The 16,907-nt window shown below is 46.5% G+C and overlaps 1 protein-coding gene and 1 pseudogene across 1 annotated transcript in view; both read left to right on the top strand.

The window, feature by feature from the left end:
• Positions 1-11,357, top strand: part of LOC144503791 (dynein regulatory complex protein 11-like) — a 531,388-nt gene extending 520,031 nt beyond the window's left edge. Inside the window, exon 19 of the mRNA XM_078228677.1 lies at positions 11,229-11,357. Coding sequence (XP_078084803.1) covers positions 11,229-11,357 — 129 coding nt within the window. The remainder of the gene's footprint in view (positions 1-11,228) is intronic.
• Positions 8,463-9,024, top strand: LOC144503961 (large ribosomal subunit protein eL19 pseudogene; annotated as a pseudogene).
• Positions 11,358-16,907: the final 5,550 nt, after the last annotated feature.

Below are 16,907 nucleotides of genomic sequence, written 5' to 3'. Positions count from 1 at the left end.
CACCACTTGTCACAGCCTCCATTCAGAAACGCATCCTTGCATTGCTACTCTCTGTCTTCTATGACCGAGCCAGTTCTGTATCCATCTTGCCAGCTCACCTCTGAACCCATGCAACTTTACCTTCTGTACCAGTCTGCCATGAGGGACCTTGTTAAAGACCTTCCTGAACTCCATGTAGACAACATCCACGTCCAACTCTCATCAGTCATCTTTGTCGCTTCCTTGAAAAACCTGATCAAGTTAGTGAGACACGATCTCCCCTTCACAAAACCATGTTGCCTCTCGCTAATACATCCATTTATTTCCAAGTGGGAGTAAATCCTGTCTCGAAGAATCCTCTTCAATTTCCTTACCACTAATGTAAGGCTCACCGGCCTGTGATTACCTGGATTATCCTTAAACAAACAAAAAAATTGGCTATTCTCTAGTCCTCTGGGTCCTCCCCTGTAGTCATGATGTGGAGATGCTGGTGTTGGACGGGGTAAACACAGTAAGAAGTTTAACAACACCAGGTTAAAGTCCAACAGGTTTATTTGGTAGCAAAAGCCACAAGCTTTCGGAGCCTTAAGCTCCTTCTTCAGGTGAGTGGGAATTCTGTTCACAAACAGGGCGTATAAAGACAGTTTGTGTCTTTATACGCCCTGTTTGTGAACAGAATTCCCACTCACCTGAAGAAGGAGCTTAAGGCTCCGAAAGCTTGTGGCTTTTGCTACCAAATAAACCTGTTGGACTTTAACCTGGTGTTGTTAAACTTCTTACTGTGACCTCCCCTGTAGCCAGTAGGATACAAAGCTTTCTCTCAAGGCCCCAACAATTTCCTCCCTTGCCTCTCTCAGTATTCAGGGGTATATCCCATCAGGCCCTGAGGACTTGCCTACCTTAATGTTCATCAGGACCCCCAATACCTCCTTTTTGATCTCAACATGACCCAAACTACCTGCACACCCTTCCCCAGACTCATCATCCACCAAACCCTTCTCTTTGGTGAATACTGATGCAAAGTACTCATTTAATACCTCGCCCATTTCTTCTGGCTCCAAGCATAGATTCCCTCCCCTGTCCTTGAGTGGGCCAACTCTCTCCCTGGCTACCTTTTTGCTCTTTATATATGTATAAAAAGCCTTGGGATTTTCCTTAATCCTGCTGGCCAATGACTTTTCGTGACCCCTTTTAGCCCTCCTTAATCCTTGCTCAAGTTTCTTTCTACTTTCCTTGTATTCCACACTTGCTTCATGTGTTCCAAGCCTCCTAGCCTTGACAAATGCTTCCTTTTTCTTTTTAACTAGGCTCACAATATCTCTCATTATCCAAGGTTCCCAAAACTTGCCATACTTATCCTTCATTCTTCTAGGATCGTGCCGGTCCTGAATTCCTATCAACTTACACTTCAAAGTCTCCCACATGCCAGATGTTGATTTGCCCTCAAATATTTGCCCCCAATCTACATTCTTCAGTTCCTGCCTAATATTGTTGTAAATAGCCTTCTCCCAGCTTAGAACTTTCATCTGAGGACTACATTTACCTTTATCCATCAGTACCTTAAAGCTTACTGAATTGTGGTGATTGTTCCTGAACTGCTCCCCTACTGAAACATCGACCACCTGGCTGGGCTCATTACCCAATACCAGGTCCAATATGGTCCCTTCCCTATTTGGATTGTCTACATACTGTTTCAAGAAGCTCTCCTGGATGCTCCTTACAAACTCTCCCCCATCTACGCCCTTAGCATGAAGTGAATCCCAGTGAATATAGGGAAAGTTAAAATCACCCACCACAACAACCCTGTTACTTTTACACCTTGGCAAAATCTACCTATATATCTGTTCTTCTATCTCCCGCTGGCTGTGGAAGGCCTGTTGGGTTGGTTAGATAAAATAAAGCGAGAGTCTCAGCTCGTTGTTTTTTTTGATTTAACCACTAAAAATTGCTGTTGGCAGATTGTACTATTTCTCACCTACTCTTTAAAAGATTATGAAAGGGAGGTACTTATCTTTGAGTGGTTGAGTGTTAGTTCTTAGAGAGAAGATTACTCTCCCTTTTGTAACAGATTTTTGGGGGTGCTTATCCTGGATTTTGAACAGTCCAAGATCCTCAACCGGATTTGAACAGTTGCAGATATTTAAGCTAATTTTAAGTGAGAGGTGGAAGATCTGTTAACTGACAATAAGCCAATTAAATAAAAAATGGGGAAATTGCTCTTAACATTGCAGAAGAGGTTCTGGGAGTTGAAGATGCTTCCCAAATTTGCCAAAAAACTTTAGAAAGACAGAAATAGGTGACACTTGCAGTATTAGCAAGCAGACTAAAATTGGGTGGAACCAGAGATAATAGGAAAGCTGAAATTGTAACAGAGATAGCCAAGCATTTAGGTGTATCAGAGAAGCAGTCAGGTGCAGTGGAGTTAGAAAAAATTAAATTGCAAATGAGACAATTGGAGTTAGAAAGTGAACTTAAAAGGCTGGAGTTAGAAGGCAGAGAAAGAGAGAAGAGGCACGAGCAGAAGAAAGGGAAAAAGAGAGAGACAAAAGAGAGAGGAGGACCCTAGCAGAAGAAAGAGAAAGGGAAAGATTGTTTTGAGTTGGAAAAGATGAAGTTGGAATTTGAAATAAAAAGACTTCAAATGACAGAAGTGAAAGTACAAGATGGAAGTGATGGTGAGCAAGCCCAGCGTAGCCAATCACCTGGTAGGGACATATACAAATATGTCCAAACATTACCAAAATTCAATGAGAAGGATGCAGAAGCCTTTTTCATCTCTTTTGAAAAATTGGCCACACAGATGAAATGGCCAGAGGAGGTGTGGGTTATGTTAATTCAGACCACGCTAGTAGGCAGGGTTACCGAGGTGTTTGCAGCTCTGTCAGAGGAGGTATCAGGAAAGTATGAAAAAGTTAAGGCTGTTTTGAGTGCCTACGAATTGCTACCAGAAGCATATAGACAACGGTTCAGAAAAGTAAGGAAGGAACTAGGTCAGACACATATTGAGCGAAAGAATTAAGCAGAGCAACTTTGATAGATGGGTGAGAGCATTAAAGATAGAAAAGACAAAGAACAAAGAACAATACAGCACAGGAACAGGCCCTTCGGCCCTCCAAGCCCGCGCCGCTCCCCAGTCCAGGATTGAATCCTGAATCCAGGATCCCCGCCCAATTTTCCAGCCTATCTACATACCAATATCCTATCCACCGAGCTGTCCCTCACAGCTACGATGCTTTGTTCATTACAAATAAAGACATATAAAGAATACAGCACAGGAACAGGCCCTTCGGCCCTCCAAGCCTGCGCTGCTCATGTGCCCACTAGACCATTCTTTTGTATCCCTCTATTCCCAGTCTGTTCATGTGGCTATCTAGATAAGTCTAAAACGATCCCAGCGTGTCCGCCTCAATCACCTTGCTTGGCAGTGCATTCCAGGCCCCCACCACCCTCTGTGTAAAATACGTCCCCCTGACATCTGTGTTAAACCTTGCCCCCCTCACCTTGAACCCGTGATCCCTTGTGTTCGTCACCTCCGACCTGGGAAAAAGCTTCCCACTGCTCACCCTATCTCTGCCCTTCATAATTTTATACACCTCTATTAGGTCGCCCCTCATCCTCCGTATTTCCAGGGAGAACAATCCCAGTTTACCCAATCTCTCCTCATAGCTAAGACCCTCCATACCAGGCAACATCCTGGTAAACCTTCTCTGTACTCTCTCCAAAGCCTCCACGTCCTTCTGGTAGTGTGGCGACCAGAACTGGATGCAGTATTCCAAATGTGGCCTAATCATCGTTCTATACAGCTGCAACATCATATGCCAACTTTTATATTCTATGCCCCGTTCAATAAAGGCAAGCATACCATATGCCTTCTTCACCACCCTCTCCACCTGTGCTGCCACCTTTAAGGACTTGTACATCCAGGTCCCTCTGTGTGTCTATACTCCTGATGGTTCTGCCATTTATTGTATAGCTCCCCCTTACATTAGATCTACCGAAATGCATCACTTCGCATTTATCTGGATTAAATTCCATCTGCCATTTCTCTGCCCAATGTTCCAGCCTATTTATATCCTGCTGTATTCTCTGACAATGTTCATCACTATCCGCAACTCCAGCAATCTTCATGTCGTCCGCAAACGTACTGATCACACCAGTTACATCTTCCTCCAAATCATTAATATATATCACAAACAGCAGATGTCCCAGTACAGCGCCCTGCGGAACACCACTAGTCACAGACCTCCAACTGGAAAAAGACCCCTCCACTGCTACCCTCTGTCTTCTATGGCTAAGCCAGTTCTCCACCCATCTAGCGAGCTCACCTTTTATCCCGTGAGATTTAACCTTTTGCACCAGTCTGCCATGTCAAACTACCTTGTCAAACGCTTTACTAAAATCCATATAGAAGACATCCACGGCCCTTCCCTTGTCAATCGTTTTTGTCACCTCCTCAAAAAACTCAACCAAATTTGTGAGGCATGACCTCCCTCGTACAAAATTATGCTGTCTATTGCTAATGAGACTATTCAGTTCTAAATGCGCATATATCCTATCTCTAAGAATCTTCTCCAACAACTTCCCTACCACGGACGTCAAGCTCACCGGCCTATAATTACCCGGGTTATCCTTGCTACCCTTAAATAACGGGACCACATTTGCTATCCTCCAATCCTCTGGGACCTCACCTGTGTCCAGTGAAGAGACAAAGATTTCTGTTAGAGGCCCAGCAATTGCATCTCTCGCCTCCCTGAGGAATCTAGGATAGATGCCATCCAGCCCTGGGGATTTGTCTGTCTTAATGTTTCCTAAAAACCTAACATTTCCTCGCTTGTAATTGAAAATGAGGCTATTAGAGATGTTGTTCTAGATTAGAGAAATTTAAAAACTCACTTCCAGAAGTGATAAGAACTCCTGTTGAAGAACAGAAAGTTGAAACGAGAAGAGCTTCAAAGATGGCAGATGAAGGACAGGATTTATGAGCATTTAGAGAGGTTTAGTATGCTCAAGAATACTCAGCACGGCTTTGTCAAAGGCAGATCGTGCCTTATGAGCCTGGTGGTGTTCTTCGAAAATGTGACTAAACACATTGACGAAGGGAAAGCGGTAGATGTGGTTTATTTGGATTTTAGCAAGGCGTTCGATAAGGTCTTAGAATCCCGACAGCACAGAAAGAGGCCATTCGGCCCATCGAGTCTGCATCGACCACGATCCCACCCAGGCCCTATCCCCATATCCCTAGATATTTACCCACTAACCCCTCTAACCTGCACATCCCAGGACACTAAGGGCAATGTTTTTAGCATGGCCAATCAACCTAACCCGCACATCTTTGGACCGTGGGAGGAAACCCACGCAGACACGAGGAGAATGTGCAAACTCCACACAGACAGTGACCCAAGCCGGGAATCGAACCCAGGGCCCTGGAGCTGTGAAGCAGCAGTGCTAACCACTGTGCTACCGTGCCACCTCATGCAAGGCTTCTAGTAAAAGGGAGAGGGCATGGGATCCAAGGTGCTGCTGCCCTGTGGATCCAGAACTGGCTTACCCAAAGGAGGCAGAGAGTGGGTATAGATGGGTCTTTTTCTAAATGGAGGTCGGTCACCAGTGGTATGCCCCAGGGATCAGTTCTGGGGCCCTTGCTGTTTGTCATTTTCATAAATGACCTGGATGAGGAAGTGGAGGGATAGATTGGTAAGTTTGCCGACGACACGAAGGTTGGTGAGGTTGTGGATAGTCTGGAGGGATGTCAGAAGTTACAGAGGGACATAGATAGGATGCAAGACTGGGCGGAGAAGTGGCAGATGGACTTCAACCCAGATAAATGCGTAGCATTTTGGCAGGTCAAATGGGATGAAGGAGTACAATATAAAGGGAAAGACTCTTAGTACTGTAGAGGATCAGAAGGACCTTGGGGTCCGGGTCCATGGGACTCTAAAATCGGCCCCGCAGATGGAGGTGGTGGTTAAGAAGGCGTATGGTGTGCTGGCCTTTATCAATCGAGGGATTGAGTTTAGGAGTCCGGGGATAATGATGCAGCTATATAAGACCCTCGTCAGACCCCACTTGGAGTACTGTGCTCAGTTCTGGTCGCCTCATTACAGGAAGGATGTGGAAAAGATTGAAAGGGTGCAGAGGAGATTTACAAGGATGTTGCCTGGATTGAGTGGCATGCCTTATGAGGATAGGCTGAGGGAGCTCGGTCTTTTCTCTTTGGAGAGACGTAGGATGAGAGGAGACCTAATAGAGGTATATAAGATGTTGAGAGGCATAGATCTGGTGGACTCTCAGAGGCTTTTTCCCAGGGTGGAAATGGCTGCTACGAGAGGACACAGGTTTAAGGAGCTGGGGGGTAGGTACAGGGGAAATGTTAGCGGGAAGTTTTTCACACAGAGGGTGGTGGGCGAGTGGAATTGGCTGCCATCAGTGGTGGAGGCAAACTCAATAGGGACTTTTAAGAGACTCCTGGATGTGTACATGGGACTTAATAGGATGGAGGGTTATAGGTAGGCCTAGAAGGTAGGGATATGTTCGGCACAACTTGTGGGGCCGAAGGGCCTGTTTGTGCTGTAGTTTTTCTATGTTTCTATGAATATATATTGGTGCATAAAATGAAATCTAGCTTCCGACAACAATTTCAGTATGTGAGGGATAGAAATTGGGAAAGATGGAGATTCTTCAATGAAAAACAAAATGTAGGTTACACTGGGAACCGTTTACCACCTGTGAAAAAAGACACCCAAGAGAGTGGAAAAGAGGTGAAAAACCTCAGGTGTCTTCACTGTAAAATGTGGGACACAAAAAGTCACAGTGCTGGTAGTTTAAGAAAGGCACTGGGGAAAGAGATGTGGTAAAAGATGCTCAACCAGTGGGATTAGTTAAACAGTGAAGGAAATATCGAAAAAAGTCGAGGAGCTGAAGGACAGTGCACAGCCGAAGCATCGGCTGGATAATAAGATAGCACCCAATCTTTTCAAAGACTTCACCTGTGTGGGTAAAGTTTACTCAGGTGGAGCAGGGGGAGTAGGTAAAGAAGTTAAAATATTGAGAGATACTAGTCTGTCTCTGATAATAGGAGATGGGAATATTTGCACTCCTTCTGAAATATTACCCTAGAGAATGGTAATCTGTAGAATAAATGGTGAGAGACGTAGTATTCCCCGGTGTAAAATAAGGCTGGAAAGTCCCATCAAGACTGGGGAAGTGATAGTGGGACTGATGGAAAACTTAGCTATTCCAGGAATACACTTTATCCTTGGAAATAATATTGCTGGAGCTCAGGTGGAAGTAATGCCCATTGTAGTGGAAAAGCCAGAAAAAAACCAGGAAACTGAGGAGTTAAAAGAAAAATACTTTGGAATTTTTCCAGACTGTGTGGTGACATGATCCCACAGCCATAACTTAAAATAAGAAGGGAGGACAAAAGAGAAAGATGAAGGAGTTGAAGTTCAGTTAGCTGACACTCTGTTTGATGAGGTGGTTAATGAAGTAGAGGAGCAGGTCGAGGTGTTTAGTTCTGAAAGATTAAGGTAGTTACACAACAGAAAGATGAGACAATAAAAGATTTAAGTCATAAAGCCTACTCGGAAAAGGAATCAGAGTGTATTCCAGAATGCTGTTACCTAAAAGATAAAACCTTAAGGTGGAAATGGAGACCTTGACAGGTCAGTGCCGATGAGAAATGGGCAGAAATTCACCACATTGTGTTGCCGGTAGAATACAAACAGGAGGTATTGGGAGTAGCACATGAATTACCTGCAGGAGGTCATCTAGGAGTGAGGAAGACTCAGGCTAAGATACAAAAGCATTTTTATTGGCCTGAATTACATAAAGATGTGGTTGAATTTTGCCGTACTCGTCATACATGTCAGATGGTAGGAAAGCCAAAGGCAGTGATAAAACAGTACCATGACAAGGAAAAGGAACCAGAGAAACAGGTATTAGTAACTGCCACTCAGTGAGGAATCAAATCCAGATGATGTGGATTTTGATGTACCTAAAACTAAATTAAATAATGAGAAAGTCCTTAAAAACTGGAATAGGGTAGTGAGCTATCTGTCCCAAGATCAGAGCACTGAATTGAAAAACTTACAGGGATATGAGGACCTTCGTAAAAAAAGAATAAATAGGACTAATGCCACAGTACATGAGGTTGACACAGGGGATGCTGTTCTGATAAAACAACACCCCTATTGGCTTAATCCTCTCAAAGCAGTGCAGGTTCAGAAGGAAGTGGAAGTAATGCTACAGGACGACATCATAGAGCTGAGTCAAAGTGAGTGGAGTTCGCCGATTGTGTTTGTCCCCAAACCTGATTGTACTCAACAATTCTGTGTGGATCATTGGAAGGACAATGCAGTGACAAAATCGGTTTCCTATCCAATCCCAAGGTTGGAGGTCTGTATGGAGAAAGTCGGCCAAGCCACATACCTCCCAAAGATGAACGTATTTTGCGGTAACTGGCAAGTACCTTTCCATTGAAAAGCAGCCATGAGTAGGCTCAGGCTTCAGAAGAGGCTGACCTTAAGCGTTTTGCGCTGTGGCAAGAAGAAGGTATGGCTGTATCCTAATGAAATGAATGTGATTGCCAGTGCTAATTCCTGTCAACAGATAAGAGAATTAGTCAAAGATGGTCCGATTATCTGTAAGCCTGTGACTGTACACTTTGCATGCTCGATGCAGGAAGGACTAGCACAGGAGCATCGGTAAGCGAAAGAGTACAGCTAATGCCCACATGCAGGAGAAACTAGCATGAATGAGGAGAATGAGAATCCTGAGATGTCTGCTTCGCAGATACAGGGAGTCCAAGGAGATCGATCGCCACATGGATCACAACTTGTATCTGAAAGTGTCTGCAAGAATAAGCATGTCTGGATGCAGCACCTTCACAAACTGAAGGCAGACAAAGCTTACAAGAAGCTATTGGCTGACCAAGCTGAAACTCGCAGGAGCAAGGAGGCTCATAAGCATTGTGAAGAATGTCCGCACGCCAAAAAGGAAGAGACCATTGAGACTCTGTTCAAGGAAGAATTCCCACTCACCTGAAGAAGGGGCTTAGAGCCTCGAAAGCTTGTGTGGCTTTTGCTACCAAATAAACCTGTTGGACTTTAACCTGGTGTTGTTAAACTTCTCACTGTGTTTACCCCAGTCCAACGCCGGCATCTCCACATCTTGGCCATAGGAGACAGAGGGTAGTGGTCGAAGGGTCTTTTTCCGGCTGGAGGTCTGTGACCAGTGGTGTTCCGCTGGGCTCTGTACTGGGACCTCTGCTATTTGTGATATATATAAATGATTTGGAAGAAGGTGTAACTGGTGTAATCAGCAAGTTTGCGGATGATACAAAGATGGCTGGAATTGCGGATAGCGAAGAGCATTGTCGGGCAATACAGCAGGATATAGATAGGCTGGAAAATTGGGCGGAGAGGTGGCAGATGGAGTTTAATCCGGATAAATGCGAAGTGATGCATTTTGGAAGAAATAATGTAGGGAGAAGTTATACAATAAATGGCAGAGTCATCAGGAGTATAGAAACACAGAGGGACCTAGGTGTGCAAGTCCACAAATCCTTGAAGGTGGCAACACAGGTGGAGAAGGTGGTGAAGAAGGCATATGGTATGCTTGCCTTTATAGGACGGGGTATAGAGTATAAAAGCTGGAGTCTGATGATGCAGCTGTATAGAACGCTGGTTAGGCCACATTTGGAGTACTGCGTCCAGTTCTGGTCGCCGCACTACCAGAAGGACGTGGAGGCATTGGAGAGAGTGCAGAGAAGGTTTACCAGGATGTTGCCTGGTATGGAGGGTCTTAGCTATGAGGAGAGATTGGGTAGACTGGGCTTGTTCTCCTTGGAAAGACGGAGAATGAGGGGAGATCTAATAGAGGTATACAAGATTATGAAGGGTATAGATAGGGTGAACAGTGGGAAGCTTTTTCCCAGGTCGGAGGTGACGATCACGAGGGGTCACGGGCTCAAGGTGAGAGGGGCGAAGTATAACTCAGATATCAGAGGGACGTTTTTTACTCAGAGGGTGGTGGGGGCCTGGAATGCGCTGCCAAGTAGGGTGGTGGAGGCAGGCACGCTGACATCGTTTAAGACTTACCTGGATAGTCACATGAGCAGCCTGGGAATGGAGGGATACAAACGATTGGTCTAGTTGGACCAAGGAGCGGCACAGGCTTGGAGGGCCGAAGCGCCTGTTTCCTGTGCTGTACTGTTCTTTGTTCTTTGTTTGTTCTTTGTTAACCAATCAATTTAAAACAAGCATTTGAACCGCATCAGCCTATCAAATTTGAACTTGGTGCTTTGATAACCTGTAAACCAATCCTTTTGTGAAGTTTTTTTGTATATCATAGGGAGTATAAAACCGCTCCCAACTGCAGAAAACTGCCAGAAGCCACAGGAGACCACCTGCCAGCAGCCTGCTCACAGTTCATAGAATCATAGAAACCCTACAGTGCAGAAGGAGGCCATTCGGCCCATTGAGTCTGCACCGACCACAATCCCACCCAGGCCCTACCCCCACATATTTACCCACTAATCCCACTAACCTACGCATCTCAGGACTCTAAGGGGCAATTTTTAACCTGGCCAATCAACCTAACCCGCACATCTTTGGACTGTGGGAGGAAACCGGAGCACCCGGAGGAAACCCACGCAGACACGAGGAGAATGTGCAAACTCCACACAGACAGTGACCCGAGCCGGGAATCGAACCTGGGACCCTGGAGCTGTGAAGCAGCAGTGCTAACCACTGTGCTACCATGTCTCAAGAAAGAGACAGACACACAGACAGCAACTTTCTGCCAGTGTAACAGCAACATTTTATGTCTTGAGAGAGAGCCTCATTTTATCACAGACCAACAGAAGTATGGAAGCAAAGAAGATTTCTGAAGACATCAAACCTGATTGCATTTGGGAGATTGATTTGTTTTATTTGTTAGTAAGTGGGAGTTGTAATTATCTAAACAACATTCCATTAGAATAGTATTTTATTCAGTTTGTTAATAGTTTAGTTAATCTGTTTACTGTTAATTAGATAACAGTTATTTCTTTTAAAGGTAGAGTCTCAGCTAGTTATTTTTTGATTTAACCATTAAAAATTGCCGTAGGCAGATTGTACCATTTCTCACCTACTCGTTAAAAGATTATGAAAAGGAGCTACTTTGAGTAGTTGAATGTTAGTTCACAGAGAAGATTACCCTCCCCTTCATAACAAATATCATGCATAAATGTTTCTTTTCTTACTCAGGATTGGTATGCCAAAACACCACTTGGCAAAAAGAGAATGAAAGCTTCAAAGGAACAAGGAAACAAAGAGGGAAGAGAGAAGAGAACAAAGGGAAATAAAGTAAAGAAAAAAGGAAAAAATACAAAATAAAAATTTTCTGAAGTCAGCTGTATAATTTCTATTGCATTCAGTCAGTTGTAAGCAGCCAGTAGTAAGGATTGAGTAAGGTTTATTATTATTAAGGTACTATAATTACATCATTTGAAAAATATACATTAATTGTTAATGTGCTGAGTGGTTACTTTTGATTCAACAAAATTAAATCATTTGTTATATACAATTTTGTGGTGTCACCTCCTGTCACCATCTTGCATATAGGCAATAACAACAAAAATCTTGTGATTTTCTGATGGGCAGGAACCATAGTGTGGGTTATACAAAATGGCATCAGTCGTAATGAGTAAGTGACACAATCAACCTTTTTGTGTATATTTCTTAAAATTAAATTAAAACATTGATACAACATACACATACTGCCTTGCAAAATCTTTATATATTATGCATAGTCTAGGAATTTCCTGAAAGAACATGGTGGGGGCGATTCTCCTAGGGGGAATCACAATGACCTGTTGAATCGAGCATTTGGCAAAATTTGGGATTTTTCCCACACGCCAAACCAATTGGCACCCTGTCCGGTGTGCCAACCCTGGTCAGGTTCCCACCCGATTTATTGCTTTTCAGTGTTGTTATTGGGCTGGAAGCACGATTCAATGCCTTCCTGCCATGATTTGGTGCAAGTCCTGAAAAGGGGGACCAGGCCCCATGGATTCCAAGGGCATTTATATGTATTTTTGGGTGTCAAGGGGGGCTGTGCAAGTCACCTAAGGGTAGGGGGCCTGAGCTAGTGCGAAGGGGGCAATCTCAGGAAGGGGGAAATTCCCTCACCATCCCCCCCCTTCTGGATGGAGGCACCTTGGCTGAACCTCCTCATGGTGTGGTTAAAGACTAGCAACTCAATGTTTAGATGTCACTTTCAGGCACCTGACCGGTAAAAGTGATGATTCCTGTCTGTTGAATGTAACAGCTGTGAAGTCTCCTGTTCGATGAGAAATTCATGACTATCAGGAGACCTGCATAGTTGTATCAGTAATCCAATAAAAATATGGTGTGCCCTTGATTCATTTCACGAGTCCCAGCTATTGGCAACCGCTCTGAACTCCTTGGACTCACAGGAAATGTCAGTCTGTCAATTTAGCAGCCACCGAGAGTGTCCAGAGGTGCCAGGTCCTGCAAGAAATGGCACAGGTGTTGCACTCCTTCCTTTTGGAGCTGTCAGCGGCAGCACACAGTGTCCGACATTTGTTCAAACGACACTTGTGTGCGGAACTGCCGGGGTCACCACTCTCTCCTTCTGCACCCCACTCTCGGCGAATTGCAGCCAGGTCTTGCCACCGGCACCCGTCTCGCTCTGCTTCTGCCAGTGGTAAGGCCTGGGCCTCCTCTGCCCACAATTCATCCTCCAGCTCCTCCTCAGCACCAGCAGCAACCAAAAGAGGTCGGGAAATGCTGTTTGCCCCGAGCCCAGCAACACATACTGCCCATCCTACCCCTCGCAGGCCACTCAACAACACAGCCAGCCCCAGACCTTTGGACTGACCGCCACCCCGGACCTCGGTTCCGACCGCCTCCCCGGACCACGTGTCCGACCGCCACCCCGGACCTCGGGTCCGACCACCACCCTGGATCTTGGGTCCAACCGCCACCCTGAACCTAGGTTCCGACCGCCACCCTGGGCCTCGGGTCCGACCGCCACCCTGGGCCTCGGGTCCGAGCACCACCCCGGACCCTGGGACAGACCGGCAGCCTGGACCTCGCGTCCGACCGCCACGCCGGACCTCGGGTCCGACCGCCACGCAGGTCCGACCGCCAAGCCGGACCTCACGTCCGACCGCCGACCCGGCTCCGTCCGCCACCCCGGACCTCGGGTCCGACCGCCACCCCGGACCTCGGGTCCGACCGCCACCCCGGACCTCGGGTCCGACCGCCACCCCGGACCTCGGGTCCGACCGCCACCCCGGACCTCGGGTCCGACCGCCACCCCGGACCTCGGGTCCGACCGCCACCCCGGACCTCGGGTCCGACCGCCACCCCGGACCTCGGGTCCGACCGCCACCCCGGACCTCGGGTCCGACCGCCACCCCGGACCTCGGGTCCGACCGCCACCCCGGACCTCGGGTCCGACCGCCACCCCAGACATCGGGTCCGACCGCCAACCCGGGTCCGTCCGCCGCCCCGGCCCCCGGGCCAGACCGCCGCCCCGAGCTCCGCCCCCGGGCCCCACCGCCATCCCGGACCTCCCGGCGTGTGCACAGAGCTCGCTCACTCTCGCACAGAGCTCGCTCACTCTCGCACAGAGCTCTCTCGCTCTCACACAGAGCTCTCTCACTCTCGCACAGAGCTCTCTCACTCTCGCACAGAGCTCTCTCACTCTTGCACACAGAGACATCTCATACTCGACAGGTCAGGTAAGAGCAGGACAGAGAGCAAGGGAAGTCAAGATTAAACTGCATTTATTTCAATGCAAGGAGCCTGACAGGCAAGGCAGATGTACTCAGGGCATGGATGGGTCCATGGGACTGGGATATTCTAGCTATCACTGAAACATGGCTAAGGGAGGGACAGAACTGGCAGCTCAATGTTCCAGGGTACAGATGCTGTTGGAGAAATAGAATAGGAGGTAGAAGAGGAGGCCAAGTTGCATTTTTGATTAGGGAGAACACGGCAGTGCTGAGAAGGAATATTTTTGAGCGTTCGCCCACTGAGTCTATATGGAGAGAACTGAGAAATAAGAAAGAGGAAATCACTTGGAAAGGATTGTACTGTAGGCCCCCAAACAGTCAGCGGGAAATTGAGGAGCAAATATGTCAGGAGATTACAGATAGCTCCAAGAAAAATAAGGTGTTAATAGTAGGGGACTTGAACTTCCCCAACATTGACTGGGATAGTCATAGTATTCGGGGCTTGGATGGAGAGAAATTTGTTGAGTGTATTTGGGAGGAATCTCTCATCAAGTATGTGGATGGCCCGACTAGAGAGGGGGCAAATCTTGACCTCCTCTTGGGAAATAAGGAAGGGCAGGTGACAGAAGTGTGAGCGATCACTTTGGAGCCAGTGACCATAATTCAATTAGTTTTAAGATAGCTGTGGAGAACGATAGGTCTGGGCCAAAAGTTAAAATTCTAAATTGGGGCAAGGCCAATTTTGATGGCATCATACAGGAACTTTCAAAAGTTGACTGGGGGAGTCTGTTGGCAGGCAAAGGGAGGGTTGGTAAGTGGGAGGCTTTCAAAACTGTGTTAACCAGGGTTCAGGAGAAGCACATTCCTCTTAGAGTGTAGGGCAAGGCTGGCAGAAGTAGGGAACCCTGGATGACTTGGGATATTGAGGCCCTGGTCAAGAAGAAGGAGGCATATGACATGCATAGGCAGCTGAGATCAACTGGATCCCTTGAAGAGTACAGAGGCTGTAGGACTAGAGTTAAGAGAGAAATCGGGAGGGCAAAAAGGGAACATGAGACTGCTTTGGCAGATAAGGCAAAGGAGAATCCAAAGTGCTTCAACCAATACATAAAGGGCAAACAGTAACTCAGGAGAGAATAGGGCCTCTGAAGGATCAACAAAGTCATCTATGTGTGGATCCAGAAAAGATGGGCGAGATCCTAAATGAATATTTTTCATCAGTATTTACTATAGAGAAAATCATGGATGTCAGGGAACTTGGGGAAACAAGTAGTGATGTCTTAAAGACTTGCATATTACAGAGAAGGAGTTCCTGAAAGTCGTAAAGCACATCAAGATAGATAAATCCCAGGGACCTGAAGTGTGTCCCAGATAGTTGTGGGAGGCTGGGGAGGAAATTGTGGGCCCTCCAGCAGAGATAATTGAATCATCGACAGCCACAGGTCAGGTGCCTGAAGATTGGAGGGTGGCAAATGTTGTGACTTTGTTTAAGAAGGGCTGCAGGGAAAAGCCTGGGAACTATAGGCCATGAGCCTAATGTCTGCAGTGGGTAAGTTGTTAGAAGGTATTCTGAGACACAGGATCTCCAGGCATTTAGGGAGTCAAGGACTGATTGGGGACAGTCAGCATGGCTTTGTGAGTCGAAAAACATGTCTCTCAAATTTGATTGAGTTTTTTGAAGGGGTAACCAAGAAAGTAGATGAGGGCAGTGCAGTTGATGTTGTCTACATGGACTTTAGCAAGGCCTTTGACAGGGTACTGCAAGGTGCACAAGGTTAAATCTCATGCGATCCAGGGTGAAGTAGCCAATTGGATACAAAATTGGTTTGAGGACAGAAGATGGTTATCGAGGGTTGTTTCCCAAACTGGAGGCCTGTGACCAGTGGTGTGCCTCAGGGATCAGTGCAGGGTCCACTGTTATTTATCATTTATATTAATGATTTGGATGAGAATATAGGAGGTATGGTTAGCAAGTTTGCAGATGACACCAAGATTGGTAGCATTGTGGACAATGAAGGTTATCTCGGATTGCAATGGGATCTTGATCAATTGGGCCAGTGGGCTGCCGAATGGCTGCTCGAGTTTAATTTAGATAAATGCAAGGTGATGCATTTTGGTAGGTCGAACCAGGGCATGACTTACTGAGTTAATGGTAGGGTGTCGGGGAGAGTTATGGAACAAAAAGATCTGGGGGTACTTTTTTCACCTCTCTAGCATTCTCACTCACCCATACTCTCTCTCAAACACAAACTCTCAGTCCCACCCATCTCTCTCATTCACACACTCACGTACACTCTTCCCTCTCTCTCTCTCAGACACACACTCTCACCTCTCTTTCTCCCTCACACCCACTTTCACCTCTCTCACTCTCTCATCGCTCCTTGAAAGTGGAGTCACAGGTGGACAGGGTGGTGAAGGTGGCATTCGGCGTGTGTGGTAAACCACTGTTAGCTTATTGCCTGTGTGTGTGACATGCCTGGACATGTCCCTGCCGGGGACTCCTCCCCCCCGACCCCGGTCCAGGTATAAAGGCGACTGCTCCCCACCCCGCTGCCTCAGTCTGGAGCAGTTCATTGGCATGGGTGTGCTCCAAGTCTTTTGCTAATGAAAGCCTATTTGTTCTTGCATACAAACTCGTCTTTGCTTGATTGATGGTGCATCAGCATGCTTGGTTTCATTGGTCAGAACATTGAATACAGGAGTTAGGATGTCTTGTTGAAGTTGTACAATACATTGGTAAGGCCACACTTGGAATACTGTGTGCAATTTTGGTCACCCTGCTATAGAAAGGATATTATTAAACTAGAAAGAGTGCAGAAAAGATTTACTAGGATGCTACTGGGACTTGACGGATTGAGTTATAAGGAGAGGCTGGATAGACTGGGACTTTTTTCCCTGAAACGTACGAGGCTTTGGGGTGATCTTAGGGAGGGCCATAGATGAAGTAGATGGTCAACATCTTTTCCCAAAGGTAAGTGTCTGGAACAAGTTCCCAGAGGCAGTAGTTAAGACAGGTATAATTTTGTCTTTTAAAAAGCCTTTAGACAGTTACATGGGTAAGATTGGTAGAGAGGAATATGGACCAAACGTGGGCAATTGGGACCAGCTGAATGGTACAAACTGGGCAGCATGGCCAAGTTGGGCTGAAGGGCCTGTCTCCACGCTGTAAACCTCTATGACT

This window comes from Mustelus asterias, chromosome 14 (genome assembly GCF_964213995.1).
Source record: "Mustelus asterias chromosome 14, sMusAst1.hap1.1, whole genome shotgun sequence".
Taxonomy (NCBI): Eukaryota; Metazoa; Chordata; class Chondrichthyes; order Carcharhiniformes; family Triakidae; genus Mustelus; species Mustelus asterias.
This window is presented reverse-complemented; position numbering and strand designations above follow the sequence as displayed.